General features: G+C 41.5%; 1 protein-coding gene across 1 annotated transcript in view; it reads right to left on the bottom strand.

The window, feature by feature from the left end:
• Window positions 1–14,188, bottom strand: part of LOC133536004 (dual specificity protein phosphatase 26-like) — a 33,604-nt gene extending 19,416 nt beyond the window's left edge. The window contains exons 1-3 of the mRNA XM_061876154.1: window positions 14,005–14,188; window positions 10,665–10,848; window positions 5,773–5,984 (exon numbers count right to left, since the gene is read on the bottom strand). Coding sequence (XP_061732138.1) covers window positions 5,773–5,984; window positions 10,665–10,843 — 391 coding nt within the window. The 5' untranslated portion in view covers window positions 10,844–10,848; window positions 14,005–14,188. The remainder of the gene's footprint in view (window positions 1–5,772; window positions 5,985–10,664; window positions 10,849–14,004) is intronic.

Here is a 14,188-nt window from a genome sequence, read left to right as displayed (position 1 = left end):
GCAGTGTGGGTAAAGTGTCTTGCCCAAGGACACAACGGCAGTGACTAGGATGGAGGAAGCGGGGATCGAACTTGGAACCCTCAAGTTGCTGGCAGAGCCGCTCTACCAACAGAGCTATACGGCCCCCCGGAATTACATAAAACTAACTATATGGAATATTTATGTTGTTTTTTTTAAAAGTAAGAAATAATAAGATGGTGGAATAAGATAAAATAGGTATGAGGTATAATAAGATGGTGGAAAACAATAACATGATAAGTGTAAGAAATAAAATGGTGGAATAAGATAAAAATAATGAAAACGTATAAGGAATAATAAGAGGGTTGAATAAGTTAAAGGAATAATGGAATAAGATCAAATAATAGATAAGGAGGAGGAATAATAAGACGGTGGTAAAAGATATAACAAGAAATAAGTGTGAAGAATAATGAGTTGGTGGAACAAAATTAAATAATAAATAAGTATGGGGACTAATAAGATGGCACAATAGGTTAGTATGAGGATATATAACATAAGATAATAAATAAGTATGACGAATAATAATATGGCGGGATTAAATAAAAATACAGACTAAGAATAAAGAATATTAAGATGGCGTAATAAGATAGGATACGTATGAGGTATAATAAGATGGTGGAAAACAATAAAATAATAAGTATAAGAAAAAAGATGGTGAAATAAGATAAAAATAATGAAAACGTATAAGGAATTATAAAAGGGTTGAATGAGTTAAAAGAATAATGGAATAAGATCAAATAATAGATAAGGAGGAGGAATAATAAGACGGTGGTAAAAGATATAACAAGAAATAAGTGTGAAGAATAATGAGTTGGTGGAACAAAATTAAATAATAAATAAGTATGGGGACTAATAAGATGGCACAATAGGTTAGTATGAGGATTTATAACATAAAATAATACATAAGTATGACAAATAATAATATGGCGGAATTAAATATAAAAATAATGACAAAGAATAAAGAATATTAAGATGGTGGAATAAGATAAAATAAGTATGAGGTATAATAAAATGGTGGCAAGGTGTTAGGTGTACATAATAGTCTTGTTATGAAGGAACTTTTTCTGTGTCGCTAATCTATTGACTCAATGTTGACCATTTTCATGAATTATGTTGCCATGGTTACACGGAATAATACAAAAATATTACGATGGGGGAATAAGACAAAATAATAGGTATGAGGAACAAGATACAAAATTAAATAAAATGATAAATAAGTATGACAAATAATAATATGGCGGAATTAAATAAAAATAATGACTAAGAATAAAGAATAATAAAATGGTGGAATAAGATAAAATAGGTATGAGGTATAATAAGATGGTGGAAAACAATAAGTATAAGAAATAAGATGGTGGAATAAGGTAAAGATAATGAAAATGTATAAGGAATAATAAGAGGGTTGAATAAGTTAAAATAATAAATAAGTTGGAGGAATAATGGAATAAGATCGAATAATAAATAAGGAGGAGGAATAATAAGACGTGGAAAAAGATATAACAAAAAAAGTATGAAGAATAATAAGTTAGCAGAATAGGTTAGTATGAGGATTTATAACATAAAATAATAAATAAGTATGACAAATAATAATATGGCAGAATTAAATAAAAATAATGACTAAGAATAAAGAATAATAAGATGGTGGAATAAGATAAAATAGGTATGAGGAATGATAAGATGGTGGAAAACAATAAAATAATTATAACACGTTGGTGGAATAAGATACAAATAATGAAAACGTATAAGGAATAATAAGAGGGTTAAATAAGTTAAAATAATAAATAAGTTGGAGGAATAATGGAATAAGATCAAATAATAGATAAGGAGGAGGAATAAGAAGACGGAGGTAAAAGATATAACAAGAAATAAGTATGAAGAATAATGAGTTGGTGGAACAAAATTAAATCAGAAATAAGTATGGGGAATAATAAGATGGCAGAATAGGTTAGTATGAGGATATATAACATAAAATAATAAATAAGTTTGACGAATAATAATATGGCGGAATTAAATAAAAATAATGACTAAGAATAAAGAATAATAAAATGGTGGAATAAGATTAAAAAGGTATGAGGTATAATAAGATGGTGGTTAACAATAACATAACAGTATAAGAAATAGGATGGTGGAATAAAATAAAAATAAGGAATAATAAGAGAGTTGAATAAGTTAAAATACTAAATAAGTTGGATGAATAATGGAATAAGATCAACTAATAGATAAGGAGGAGGAATAATAAGACAATGGTAAAATATATTACAAGAAATAAGAGAAGAATAATGAGTTTGTGGAATAGGTTAATATGAGGATTTACAACATAAAATAATAAATAGGTATGAAACTCATAGACTTTTTTTTTTTTTTTGCAAATAATCATTAACTTTAGAATTTGATGCCAGCAACACAAGACAAAGAAGTTGGGAAAGGTAGCAATAAATACTGATAAAGCTGAGTAATGCTCATCAAACACTTATTTGGAACATCCCACAGATGTGCAGACTAATTGAGAACAGGTGGGTGCCATGATTGGGTATAAAAGCAGCTTCCATGAAATGCTAAGTCATTCCCAAACAAGGATGGGGTGAGGGTCACCACTTTGTAAGCAAATTGAGGAACAGTTTTAGAACAACATTTCTCAACGAGCTATTGCAAGGAATTTAGGGATTTTACCATCTACGGTCCATAAAAATCATCAAATGGTTCAAAGAATCTGGAGAAATCACTGCATGTAAGCGATGATATTACGGAACTTTGATCCCTCAGGCGGTACTGCATCAAAATCTGACATCAGTGTGTAAAGGATATCACCACATGGGCTCAGGAACACTTCATAAAGCCACTATCAGTAACTACAGTTGGTCGCTACATCTGTAAGTGCAAGTTAAAACTCTACTATACAAAGCAAAAGCCATTTATCAACAACACCCAGGATCCCCGCCGGCTTCGCTGAGCCCGAGCTCATCTAAGATGGACTGATGCAAAGTGGTAAAGTGTTCTGTGGTCTGACGAGTCCACATTTCAAATTATATGTGGAAACCGTGGACGTGGTGTCCTCCGGGACAAAGAGGAAAATAACCATTCGGATTGTTATAGGTGCAAAGTTCAAAAGCCAGCATCTGTGATGGTATGGGGGTGTATTAGTGCCCAAGGCATGGGTAACTTACACATCTGTGAAGGCACCATTAATGCTGAATGGTCCATACAGGTTTTGGAGCAACACATGTTGTCATCCAAGCAACGTTATCATGGACGCCCCTGCTTATTTCAGGAAGACATTTCCTAGCCACGTGTTTCAACAGCGTGGCTTCGTAGAAAAAAAGTGCGGGTACTTTCCTGGCCCGCCTGCAGTCCAGACCTCTCTCCCATGGAAAATGTGTGGTGCATTATGAAGTGTAAAATACGACAGCAGAGTTGAAGGACTGAAGCTCTACATAAAACAAGAATGGGAAATAATTCCACTTTCAAAGCTTCAACAATTAGTTTCCTCAGTTCCCAAACGTTTATGGAGTGTTGTTAAAAGAAAAGGTGATGTAACACAGTGGTGAACATGCCCTTTCCCAACTACTTTGGCACGTATTGCAGCCATGAAATTCTAAGTTAATGATTATTTGCAAAAAAAAAAAGTTTATGAGTTTGAACATCAAATATGTTGTCTTTGTAGCATATTCAACTGAATATGGGTTGAAAAGGATTTGCAAATCATTGTATTCTGTTTATATTTACATCTAACACAATTTCCCAACTCATATGGAAACGGGGTTTGTGTATGTGTATTGTAGTGTGTATAATGTAGTGTGTAGTGTACATTACCATGAATTGATTAACGTGGACCCCGACTTAAACAAGTTAAAAACTTATTGGGGTGTTACTATTTAGTGGTCAATTGTACGGAATATGTACTGTACTGTGCAATCTAGTCATTAAAGTTCCAATCAATCAAAAATCAATACAGTTTATAATGTATTGTACTGTCTATGTGTGTATGGAATTGTGTATGTACTGTACTTAAGCAGGTCTTTGAAATATCACATCTATAAGTCTATTTGTGGCTGTAAAATGATAATTACAAGTCATGTGACTTGGTTGTCATGTTGAGGAAGTGATCATGTAGACAGGAAGTGTTTTTTGCTTTTTCTTTTCAAGTTGGAACAGCCTTGAACAACATTTTAAGATAAACTTGACTTTCCTGAACTGTCAGTCATGACTTTGTCTGACAAAAACACACACACACACACACACACACATACACACACACACACAAACACACACGCACACACACAGACACACACGCACACACACACACACGCACACACACACACACGCACACACACACACACGCACGCGCACACACACTGACACACTCACGCACGCACACACACACACACCACGCACGCACACACACACGGACACACACACACACACGGACACACTCACGCACGCACACACACACAGAAACACACACACACACACACACACAGTCACGCACGCACACACACACACACACACGGACACACTCACGCACGCACACACACACACACACGCACTCACGCACGCACGCACGCACGCACACACACACAGACAGACACACACACACACGCACTCACGCACGCACACACGGACACACTCACGCACGCACGCACACACACACAGACAGACACACACACACACACGCACACACACACGGACACACTCACGCACACACACAAACACAGACACACACATACACACACACAGACACACTCAGGCACACATACACACACACAGACGCACACACACACACAGACACACACATACACACACACAGACACACACACGCACACATACACACACAGACAGACACACACACACACGGACACACTCACGCACGCACACACACACACACACGCACGCACACACACACACACACAGAACCACACATACACACACACACGCACACATACACACACACAGACGCACACACACACAGACAGACACACACACACACGCACACACACACGGACACACTCAAGCACGCACACACACACATACACACACACACAGACACACACACACGCAGACACACACATACACACACAGACACACACACACACACAGACACACAAACGCACACACAGACACACACACACACGCACACACAGACACTCACACGCACACACAGACAGACACACACACACGCACACACACACGGACACACTCACGCACGCACACACACACACACACACACACACACACACAGACACACACATACACACACACACGCACACATACACACACACAGACGCACACACACACAGACAGACACACACACACACGCACACACACACGGACACACTCAAGCACGCACACACACACATACACACACACAGACACACACACACGCAGACACACACATACACACACACACACACACACACAGACACACAAACGCACACACAGACACACACACACACGCACACACAGACACTCACACGCACACACAGACACACACACACACACACACACACAGACGGACACACACACACACAGACACGCACACACACACACACAGACACACACACACGCGCACACACACGCACTCACTCACGCACACACTCACGCACACACTCACGCACGCACACACACACACACGCACACACACAGACACACGCACAAACAGACACAGACACACACACGCACACACACACAGACACACACAGACACACACAGACACAAACACACACACAGACAGACACACACACACACACACACACTCACCTCCCCGGGTGAGAGCCTTGTGTATGAAGTCCGAGGCCGGGTAGAAGTTGACGCTCATGTCGAAGGCGGGCGAGTCGTGGGCCTCGATGCCGTGGTAGACCACCTGCATGCCCTGGTAGTACTCTGCACCACCGCGCCACTTACTCTGGGCACAGTTGAGGATGTGAGTGATGCCCAGCCTGGACAACTCCCGGCGGTCTGATGCCATGTCTCTGCCACACAAACACATCCAGGACATCATTCAAGTACTAACACTGATTACACACCTCATTATTAGTCAGAGTGAGACCTCCTCTCCTTACAACTTGACTCATCATCCCAACATCTTTGTATCCACACATGTTGGGGACACAAAGATGTTAGGATGTCTCACTCTGACATGTGGATACAAAGATGTTAGGATGTCTCACTCTGACATGTGGACACAAAGATGTTAGGATGTCTCACTCTGACATGTGGACACAAAGATGTTAGGATGTCTCACTCTGACATGTGGACACAAAGATGTTAGGATGTCTCACTCGGACATGTGGACACAAAGATGTTAGGATGTCTCACTCTGACATGTGGATACAAAGATGTTAGGATGTCTCACTCTGACATGTGGACACAAAGATGTTAGGATGTCTCACTCTGACATGTGGACACAAAGATGTTAGGATGTCTTACTCTGACATGTGGACACAAAGATGTTAGGATGTCTCACTCTGACATGTGGACACAAAGATGTTAGGATGTCTCACTCGGACATGTGGACACAAAGATGTTAGGATGTCTCACTCGGACATGTGGACACAAAGATGTTAGGATGTCTCACTCTGACATGTGGACACAAAGATGTTAGGATGTCTCACTCTGACATGTGGACACAAAGATGTTAGGATGTCTCACTCGGACATGTGGACACAAAGATGTTAGGATGTCTCACTCTGACATGTGGACACAAAGATGTTAGGATGTCTCACTCGGACATGTGGACACAAAGATGTTAGGATGTCTCACTCTGACATGTGGACACAAAGATGTTAGGATGTCTCACTCTGACATGTGGACACAAAGATGTTAGGATGTCTCACTCGGACATGTGGACACAAAGATGTTAGGATGTCTCACTCTGACATGTGGACACAAAGATGTTAGGATGTCTCACTCTGACATGTGGAAACAAAGATGTTAAGATGTCTCACTCGGACATGTGGATACAAAGATGTTAGGATGTCTCACTCGGACATGTGGACACAAATAAGTTAGGATGTCTCACTCGGACATGTCGACACAAAGATGTTAGGATGTCTCACTCGGACATGTGGACACAAAGATGTTAGGATGTCTCACTCTGACATGTGGACACAAAGATGTTAGGATGTCTCACTCGGACATGTGGACACAAAGATGTTAGGATGTCTCACTCTGACATGTGGACACAAAGATGTTAGGATGTCTCACTCTGACATGTGGACACAAAGATGTTAGGATGTCTCACTCTGACATGTGGAAACAAAGATGTTAAGATGTCTCACTCGGACATGTGGATACAAAGATGTTAGGATGTCTCACTCGGACATGTGGATACAAAGATGTTAGGATGTCTCACTCGGACATGTGGACACAAAAAAGTTAGGATGTCTCACTCGGACATGTGGACACAAAGATGTTAGGATGTCTCACTCTGACATGTGGACACAAAGATGTTAGGATGTCTCACTCTGACATGTGGACACAAAGATGTTAGGATGTCTCACTCGGACATGTGGACACAAATATGTTAGGATGTCTCACTCGGACATGTGGACACAAAGATGTTAGGATATCTCACTCGGACATGTGGACACAAAGATAGTAGGATGTCTCACACGGACATGTGGACACAAAGATGTTAGGATGTCTCACTCTGACATGTGGACACAAAGATGTTAGGATGTCTCACTCTGACATGTGGACACAAAGATGTTAGGATGTCTCACTCTGACATGTGGACACAAAGATGTTAGGATGTCTCACTCTGACATGTGGACACAAAGATGTTAGGATGTCTCACTCGGACATGTGGACACAAAGATAGTAGGATGTCTCACACGGACATGTGGACACAAAGATGTTAGGATGTCTCACTCTGACATGTGGACACAAAGATGTTAGGATGTCTCACTCTGACATGTGGACACAAAGATGTTAGGATGTCTCACTCTGACATGTGGACACAAAGATGTTAGGATGTCTCACTCTGACATGTGGACACAAAGATGTTAGGATGTCTCACTCTGACATGTGGACACAAAGATGTTAGGATGTCTCACTCTGACATGTGGACACAAAGATGTTAGGATGTCTCACTCTGACATGTGGACACAAAGATGTTAGGATGTCTCACTCTTACATGTGGACACAAAGATGTTAGGATGTCTCACTCTTACACGTGGACACAAAGATGTTAGGATGTCTCACTCTGACATGTGGACACAAAGATGTTAGGATGTCTCACTCTGACATGTGGACACAAAGATGTTAGGATGTCTCACTCTGACATGTGGAAACAAAGATGTTAAGATGTCTCACTCGGACATGTGGATACAAAGATGTTAGGATGTCTCACTCGGACATGTGGACACAAATAAGTTAGGATGTCTCACTCGGACATGTGGACACAAAGATGTTAGGATGTCTCACTCTGACATGTGGACACAAAGATGTTAGGATGTCTCACTCTGACATGTGGACACAAAGATGTTAGGATGTCTCACTCGGACATGTGGACACAAATATGTTAGGATGTCTCACTCGGACATGTGGACACAAAGATAGTAGGATGTCTCACACGGACATGTGGACACAAAGATGTTAGGATGTCTCACTCGGACATGTGGACACAAAGATGTTAGGATATCTCACTCGGACATGTGGACACAAAGATAGTAGGATGTCTCACACGGACATGTGGACACAAAGATGTTAGGATGTCTCACTCTGACATGTGGACACAAAGATGTTAGGATGTCTCACTCGGACATGTGGACACAAAGATGTTAGGATGTCTCACTCTGACATGTGGACACAAAGATGTTAGGATGTCTCACTCGGACATGTGGACACAAAGATGTTAGGATGTCTCACTCTGACATGTGGACACAAAGATGTTAGGATGTCTCACTCTGACATGTGGACACAAAGATGTTAGGATGTCTCACTCTTACATGTGGACACAAAGATGTTAGGATGTCTCACTCTGACATGTGGACACAAAGATGTTAGGATGTCTCACTCTTACATGTGGACACAAAGATGTTAGGATGTCTCACTCTGACATGTGGACACAAAGATGTTAGGATGTCTCACTCTGACATGTGGACACAAAGATGTTAGGATGTCTCACTCGGACATGTGGACACAAAGATGTTAGGATGTCTCACTCTGACATGTGGACACAAAGATGTTAGGATGTCTCACTCTGACATGTGGACACAAAGATGTTAGGATGTCTCACTCGGACATGTGGACACAAATAAGTTAGGATGTCTCACTCTGACATGTGGACACAAATAAGTTAGGATGTCTCACTCTGACATGTGGACACAAAGATGTTAGGATGTCTCACTCGGACATGTGGACACAAATAAGTTAGGATGTCTCACTCTGACATGTGGACACAAAGATGTTAGGATGTCTCACTCGGACATGTGGACACAAATAAGTTAGGATGTCTCACTCTGACATGTGGACACAAAGATGTTAGGATGTCTCACTCTTACATGTGGACACAAAGATGTTAGGATGTCTCACTCTGACATGTGGACACAAAGATGTTAGGATGTCTCACTCTGACATGTGGACACAAAGATGTTAGGATGTCTCACTCGGACATGTGGACACAAAGATGTTAGGATGTCTCACTCGGACATGTGGACACAAAGATGTTAGGATGTCTCACTCGGACATGTGGACACAAAGATGTTAGGATATCTCACTCTGACATGTGGACACAAAGATGTTAGGATGTCTCACTCTGACATGTGGACACAAAGATGTTAAGATGTCTCACTCGGACATGTGGATACAAAGATGTTAGGATGTCTCACTCTGACATGTGGACACAAAGATGTTAGGATGTCTCACTCGGACATGTGGACACAAAGATGTTAGGATGTCTCACTCGGACATGTGGACACAAAGATGTTAGGATGTCTCACTCGGACATGTGGACACAAAGATGTTAGGATGTCTCACTCGGACATGTGGACACAAAGATGTTAGGATGTCTCACTCGGACATGTGGACACAAAGATGTTAGGATATCTCACTCTGACATATAGACACAAAGATGTTAGGATATCTCACTCTGACATGTGGACACAAAGATGTTAGGATGTCTCACTCGGACATGTGGACACAAAGATGTTAGGATGTCTCACTCGGACATGTGGACACAAAGATGTTAGGATATCTCACTCTGACATGTGGACACAAAGATGTTAGGATGTCTCACTCGGACATGTGGACACAAAGATGTTAGGATATCTCACTCTGACATGTGGACACAAAGATGTTAGGATGTCTCACTCGGACATGTGGACACAAAGATGTTAAGATGTCTCACTCGGACATGTGGACACAAGATAGTAGGATGTCTCACTCGGACATGTAGATACAAAGATGTCTCACTCTGACATGTGGACACAAATATGTTAGGATGTCTCACTCGGACATGTGGACACAAAGATGTTAGGATGTCTCACTCTTACATGTGGACACAAGGATGTCAGAATGAGACGTTTTAGTGTTTTCATGTCTCTGACATCCCACGGTCCAGTGAGACACGTCAACTGCTTGGACATCCGAGTGAGACATCAGCTGCGTGCAACAATCTGCGAGTGTGATGCGGTTCTGTCCCAACTCACTGGTCTCCCACATAAAGTCCAGGCCAGACTTCATCGGCGTGGTTGCAGGCCGTCTTGCCGCTACAAAGAAGTCTCTCCAACTCGGACACGGTCAAGGTGGGAGAAATGCGCTCCGAGTCTTTGCGACTCGGAGACCTGGAGCTGCTCCGGGACCGGGAGAACCGGGACATGAACGCCATTTGCACTGAAACACACATTAATAATGACTAGAAAATTCCCACAGAAATTTTGATGGGCCTTCTATTTGCCACAGAGCTTGTCTAAAACAGTAGCATGTTTACATAAAAATGCTAAAACTTAGCATGTGTGCTAACGATAGCATGATAACAGTCAGCATGTTTCATATAAGTTAGATGACTCAAAGGTGCGGAAATAAAATAAAATTAAAAAAAGTAAAATTAGATTGAAAAAGTTAGCAGGCTTAAGTTAGCTTGCTAGCATGCTATCGTAAACATGCAAACAGTTAACAAGTGTCACTTACCAAGTTTTATGACTCTGGGCTAAATGGTTGCAAAACTAGCTCAAAAAGTTAGCATGATAATGTTAGCATGCAAGCAAGCTAACGTGACCATGAGAGTAGTTAGCTTGTGTCACATAAGTTATATGACTCTAAAGGTATAAGGCTGGGGAATCAGTGAAAGGAAAAAGAGTACAATTAGTAAAAGTTAGCACTTTAATGTTAGCATGCTAAAATTAGCATGCTAGCAGATAACAAGTGCCACATACCTACTTATACGACTCTAAGGTAAACGGCTGCAAAATTAGACCAAAAACCTAGCACTTCAATGTTAGCATGCTAACGTAAATATGCATACAGTTAGCATGTTTCAAATACCAATTTATATGACTGTAATGTGTATGGCTGCGGCATTAGAAAAAAAAAGTGTAAAAATAGAAAAAATAAATAAATAAAAGTTAGCACTTTGTTAGCATGCAAGTATGCTAATGTAAACATGCATAAGTTAGCATGTTTGAAATATCAAGTTATATGACTGTAATGTGTATGGCTGCGACATTAGAGGAAAAGAGTGTAAAAAAATAATAACGGTTAGCACTTTGTTCTTGTGCTACCATGCTAATGTAAACATGCATACAGTTAGCATGTTTCAAATACCAAGTTATATGACTGTAATGTGTATGGCTGCGACATTAAAGAAAAAAAGTGTAAAAATTTAAAAAATAGATAAAAGTTAGCACTGTGTTAGCGTGCTAACATGCTAACATAAACATGCATACAGTTAGCATGTTCAAATACCAAGTCATATGACTGTAATGTTTATGGCTGCGGAATTAGAGAAAAAAAGTGTAAAAATTGGAAAAAAATAAAAGTGAGCACTTTGTTTGCGTGCAAGCATGCTAACGTAAACATGCATACAGTTAGCATGTTTCAAATATCAAGTTATATGACTGTAATGTGTATGGCTGCGACATTAAAGAAAAAAGTGTAAAAATGGGAAAAAACGTTAGCACTTTGTTAGCGTGCTACTGTTAACACACCAACAGTTAGCATCTGTCATAAGAATTATAATATTAAAAGTTGAAGTATGAGCAATAATAATAATAACTAACTAAAGCTGCAAGCAGCGATGGACCTGACCGACTTTTGCTGGTGTTTCCTGCCTTTACCCATTCAACATATCTTTACTTGCACATTACCTACCTTCCCTGCATCCTGGGGTCACACTGGTGCTTCTTTCTGTCACCCATAATGTTTGAAAAAAGGTGACGGGTTTTTACAAAACTTTTGTTTTGAAGGGGTATTTGCCAACTTCCTGTTGATTTTTGCTGAAGGATGTCAATTAATGAAATGTAGGTCTAAGTGAGACCTACATAGAGGTTTTTGTTTTGTATGTGTTTTTTCCTAGTGGGAGTGGGACTACAACTAGAACAGAAGTGGGGCTACAACTAGGACAGGAGTGGGAGTGGGACTACAACTACAACAGGAGTGGGACTACAACTAGAACAGGAGTGGGACTACAACTAGAACAGGAGTAGGAGTGGGACTACAACTAGAACAGGAGTGGGACTACAACTACAACAGGAATGGGACTACAACTACCACAGGAGTGGGACTACAACTACAACAGGTGCAGGAGTGGGACTACAAATAAACAGGAGTGGGACTACAACTAGTACAGAGGTGGGAGTGGGACTACAACTAGGACAGGAGTGGGACTACAACTAGAACAGGAGTGGGACTACAACTAGAACAGGAGTAGGAGTGGGACTACAACTAGAACAGGAGTGGGACTACAACTAGAACAGGAGTAGGAGTGGGACTACAACTACAACAGGAATGGGACTACAACTACCACAGGAGTGAGACTACAACTAGTACAGGTGTAGGAGTGGGACTACAACTACAACAGGAGAGGGACTACAACTAGAACAGGAGTGGGAGTGGGACTACAACAGGAGTGGGACTACAACTACAACAGGAGTGGGACTACAACTGGGACAGGAGTAGGAGTGGGACTACAACTAAAACAGGAGTGGGACTACAACTAGGACAGGAGTAGGAGTGGGACTACAACTAGTACAGGAGTGGGACTACAACTAGAACAGGAGTGGGAGTGGGACTACAACTAAAACAGGAGTGGGACTACAACTACTACAGGAGTGGGACTACAACTACAACAGGAGAGGGACTACAACTAGAACAGGAGTGGGAGTGGGACTACAACTAGTACAGGAGTGGGACTACAACTAGAACAGGAGTGGTAGTGGGACTAAAACTAGAACAGGAGTGGGACTACAACTAGAACAGGTGCAGGAGTGGGACTACAACTAGGACAGGTGTAGGAGTGGGACTACAACTAGCACAGGAGTGCGACTACAACTAGTACAGGAGTAGGAGTGGGACTACAGCTAGAACAGGAGTGGGACTACAACTAGAACAGGTGTAGGAGTGGGACTGCAACTACAACAGGAGTGGGACTACAACTAGTACAGGACTGGGAGTGGGCCCCTAATGATGATGAAATTGTGATGTTCTTCTTTCAAAAATATGGCAATGATAGTCAAAAATACCATTAAAATTTATAATTGTATGTAAAATAGCATCAAAAAATGTTGCCGCTGTGTTGGGGGCCCTCTAAAGATTCTTTTCATGGGGCCCAAAATCCTTAGCGCCGCCCCTGACTACAACTACGATAACGCTGAATACAAGTAAATGGAATCCAGTGTGGGCGTGTCCTGGAAGCGTGGACCAGCAGCGCGTCATTTGACACGCATCGTCCACGCAGGCCGTGTCCGACACATCAAAGCAACCTGTGACCCCGCCCCCACTCCCCCCAAAAAAAGCCCAACACAACAGAGTTGACGTGCGTGTGCGTGTTACCTGCGTGGAGATTTGACGCGCGGGATGTGGACGGCCGGCCTCGTGACTCACGGAGCCGCGCGTGGAGGCTTCATCCTCCTCGCGCTCGGCACAGCATCACGAGCGCGCGTGACGTCACCTACTGCAGTCTGCCGCCACCTGGCGGCCACCGGGGTGTCCTCGGCAAGTGCCTGAATCAAAACAA

This window comes from Nerophis ophidion, linkage group LG17 (genome assembly GCF_033978795.1).
Source record: "Nerophis ophidion isolate RoL-2023_Sa linkage group LG17, RoL_Noph_v1.0, whole genome shotgun sequence".
Lineage (NCBI taxonomy): Eukaryota > Metazoa > Chordata > Actinopteri > Syngnathiformes > Syngnathidae > Nerophis > Nerophis ophidion.
This window is presented reverse-complemented; position numbering and strand designations above follow the sequence as displayed.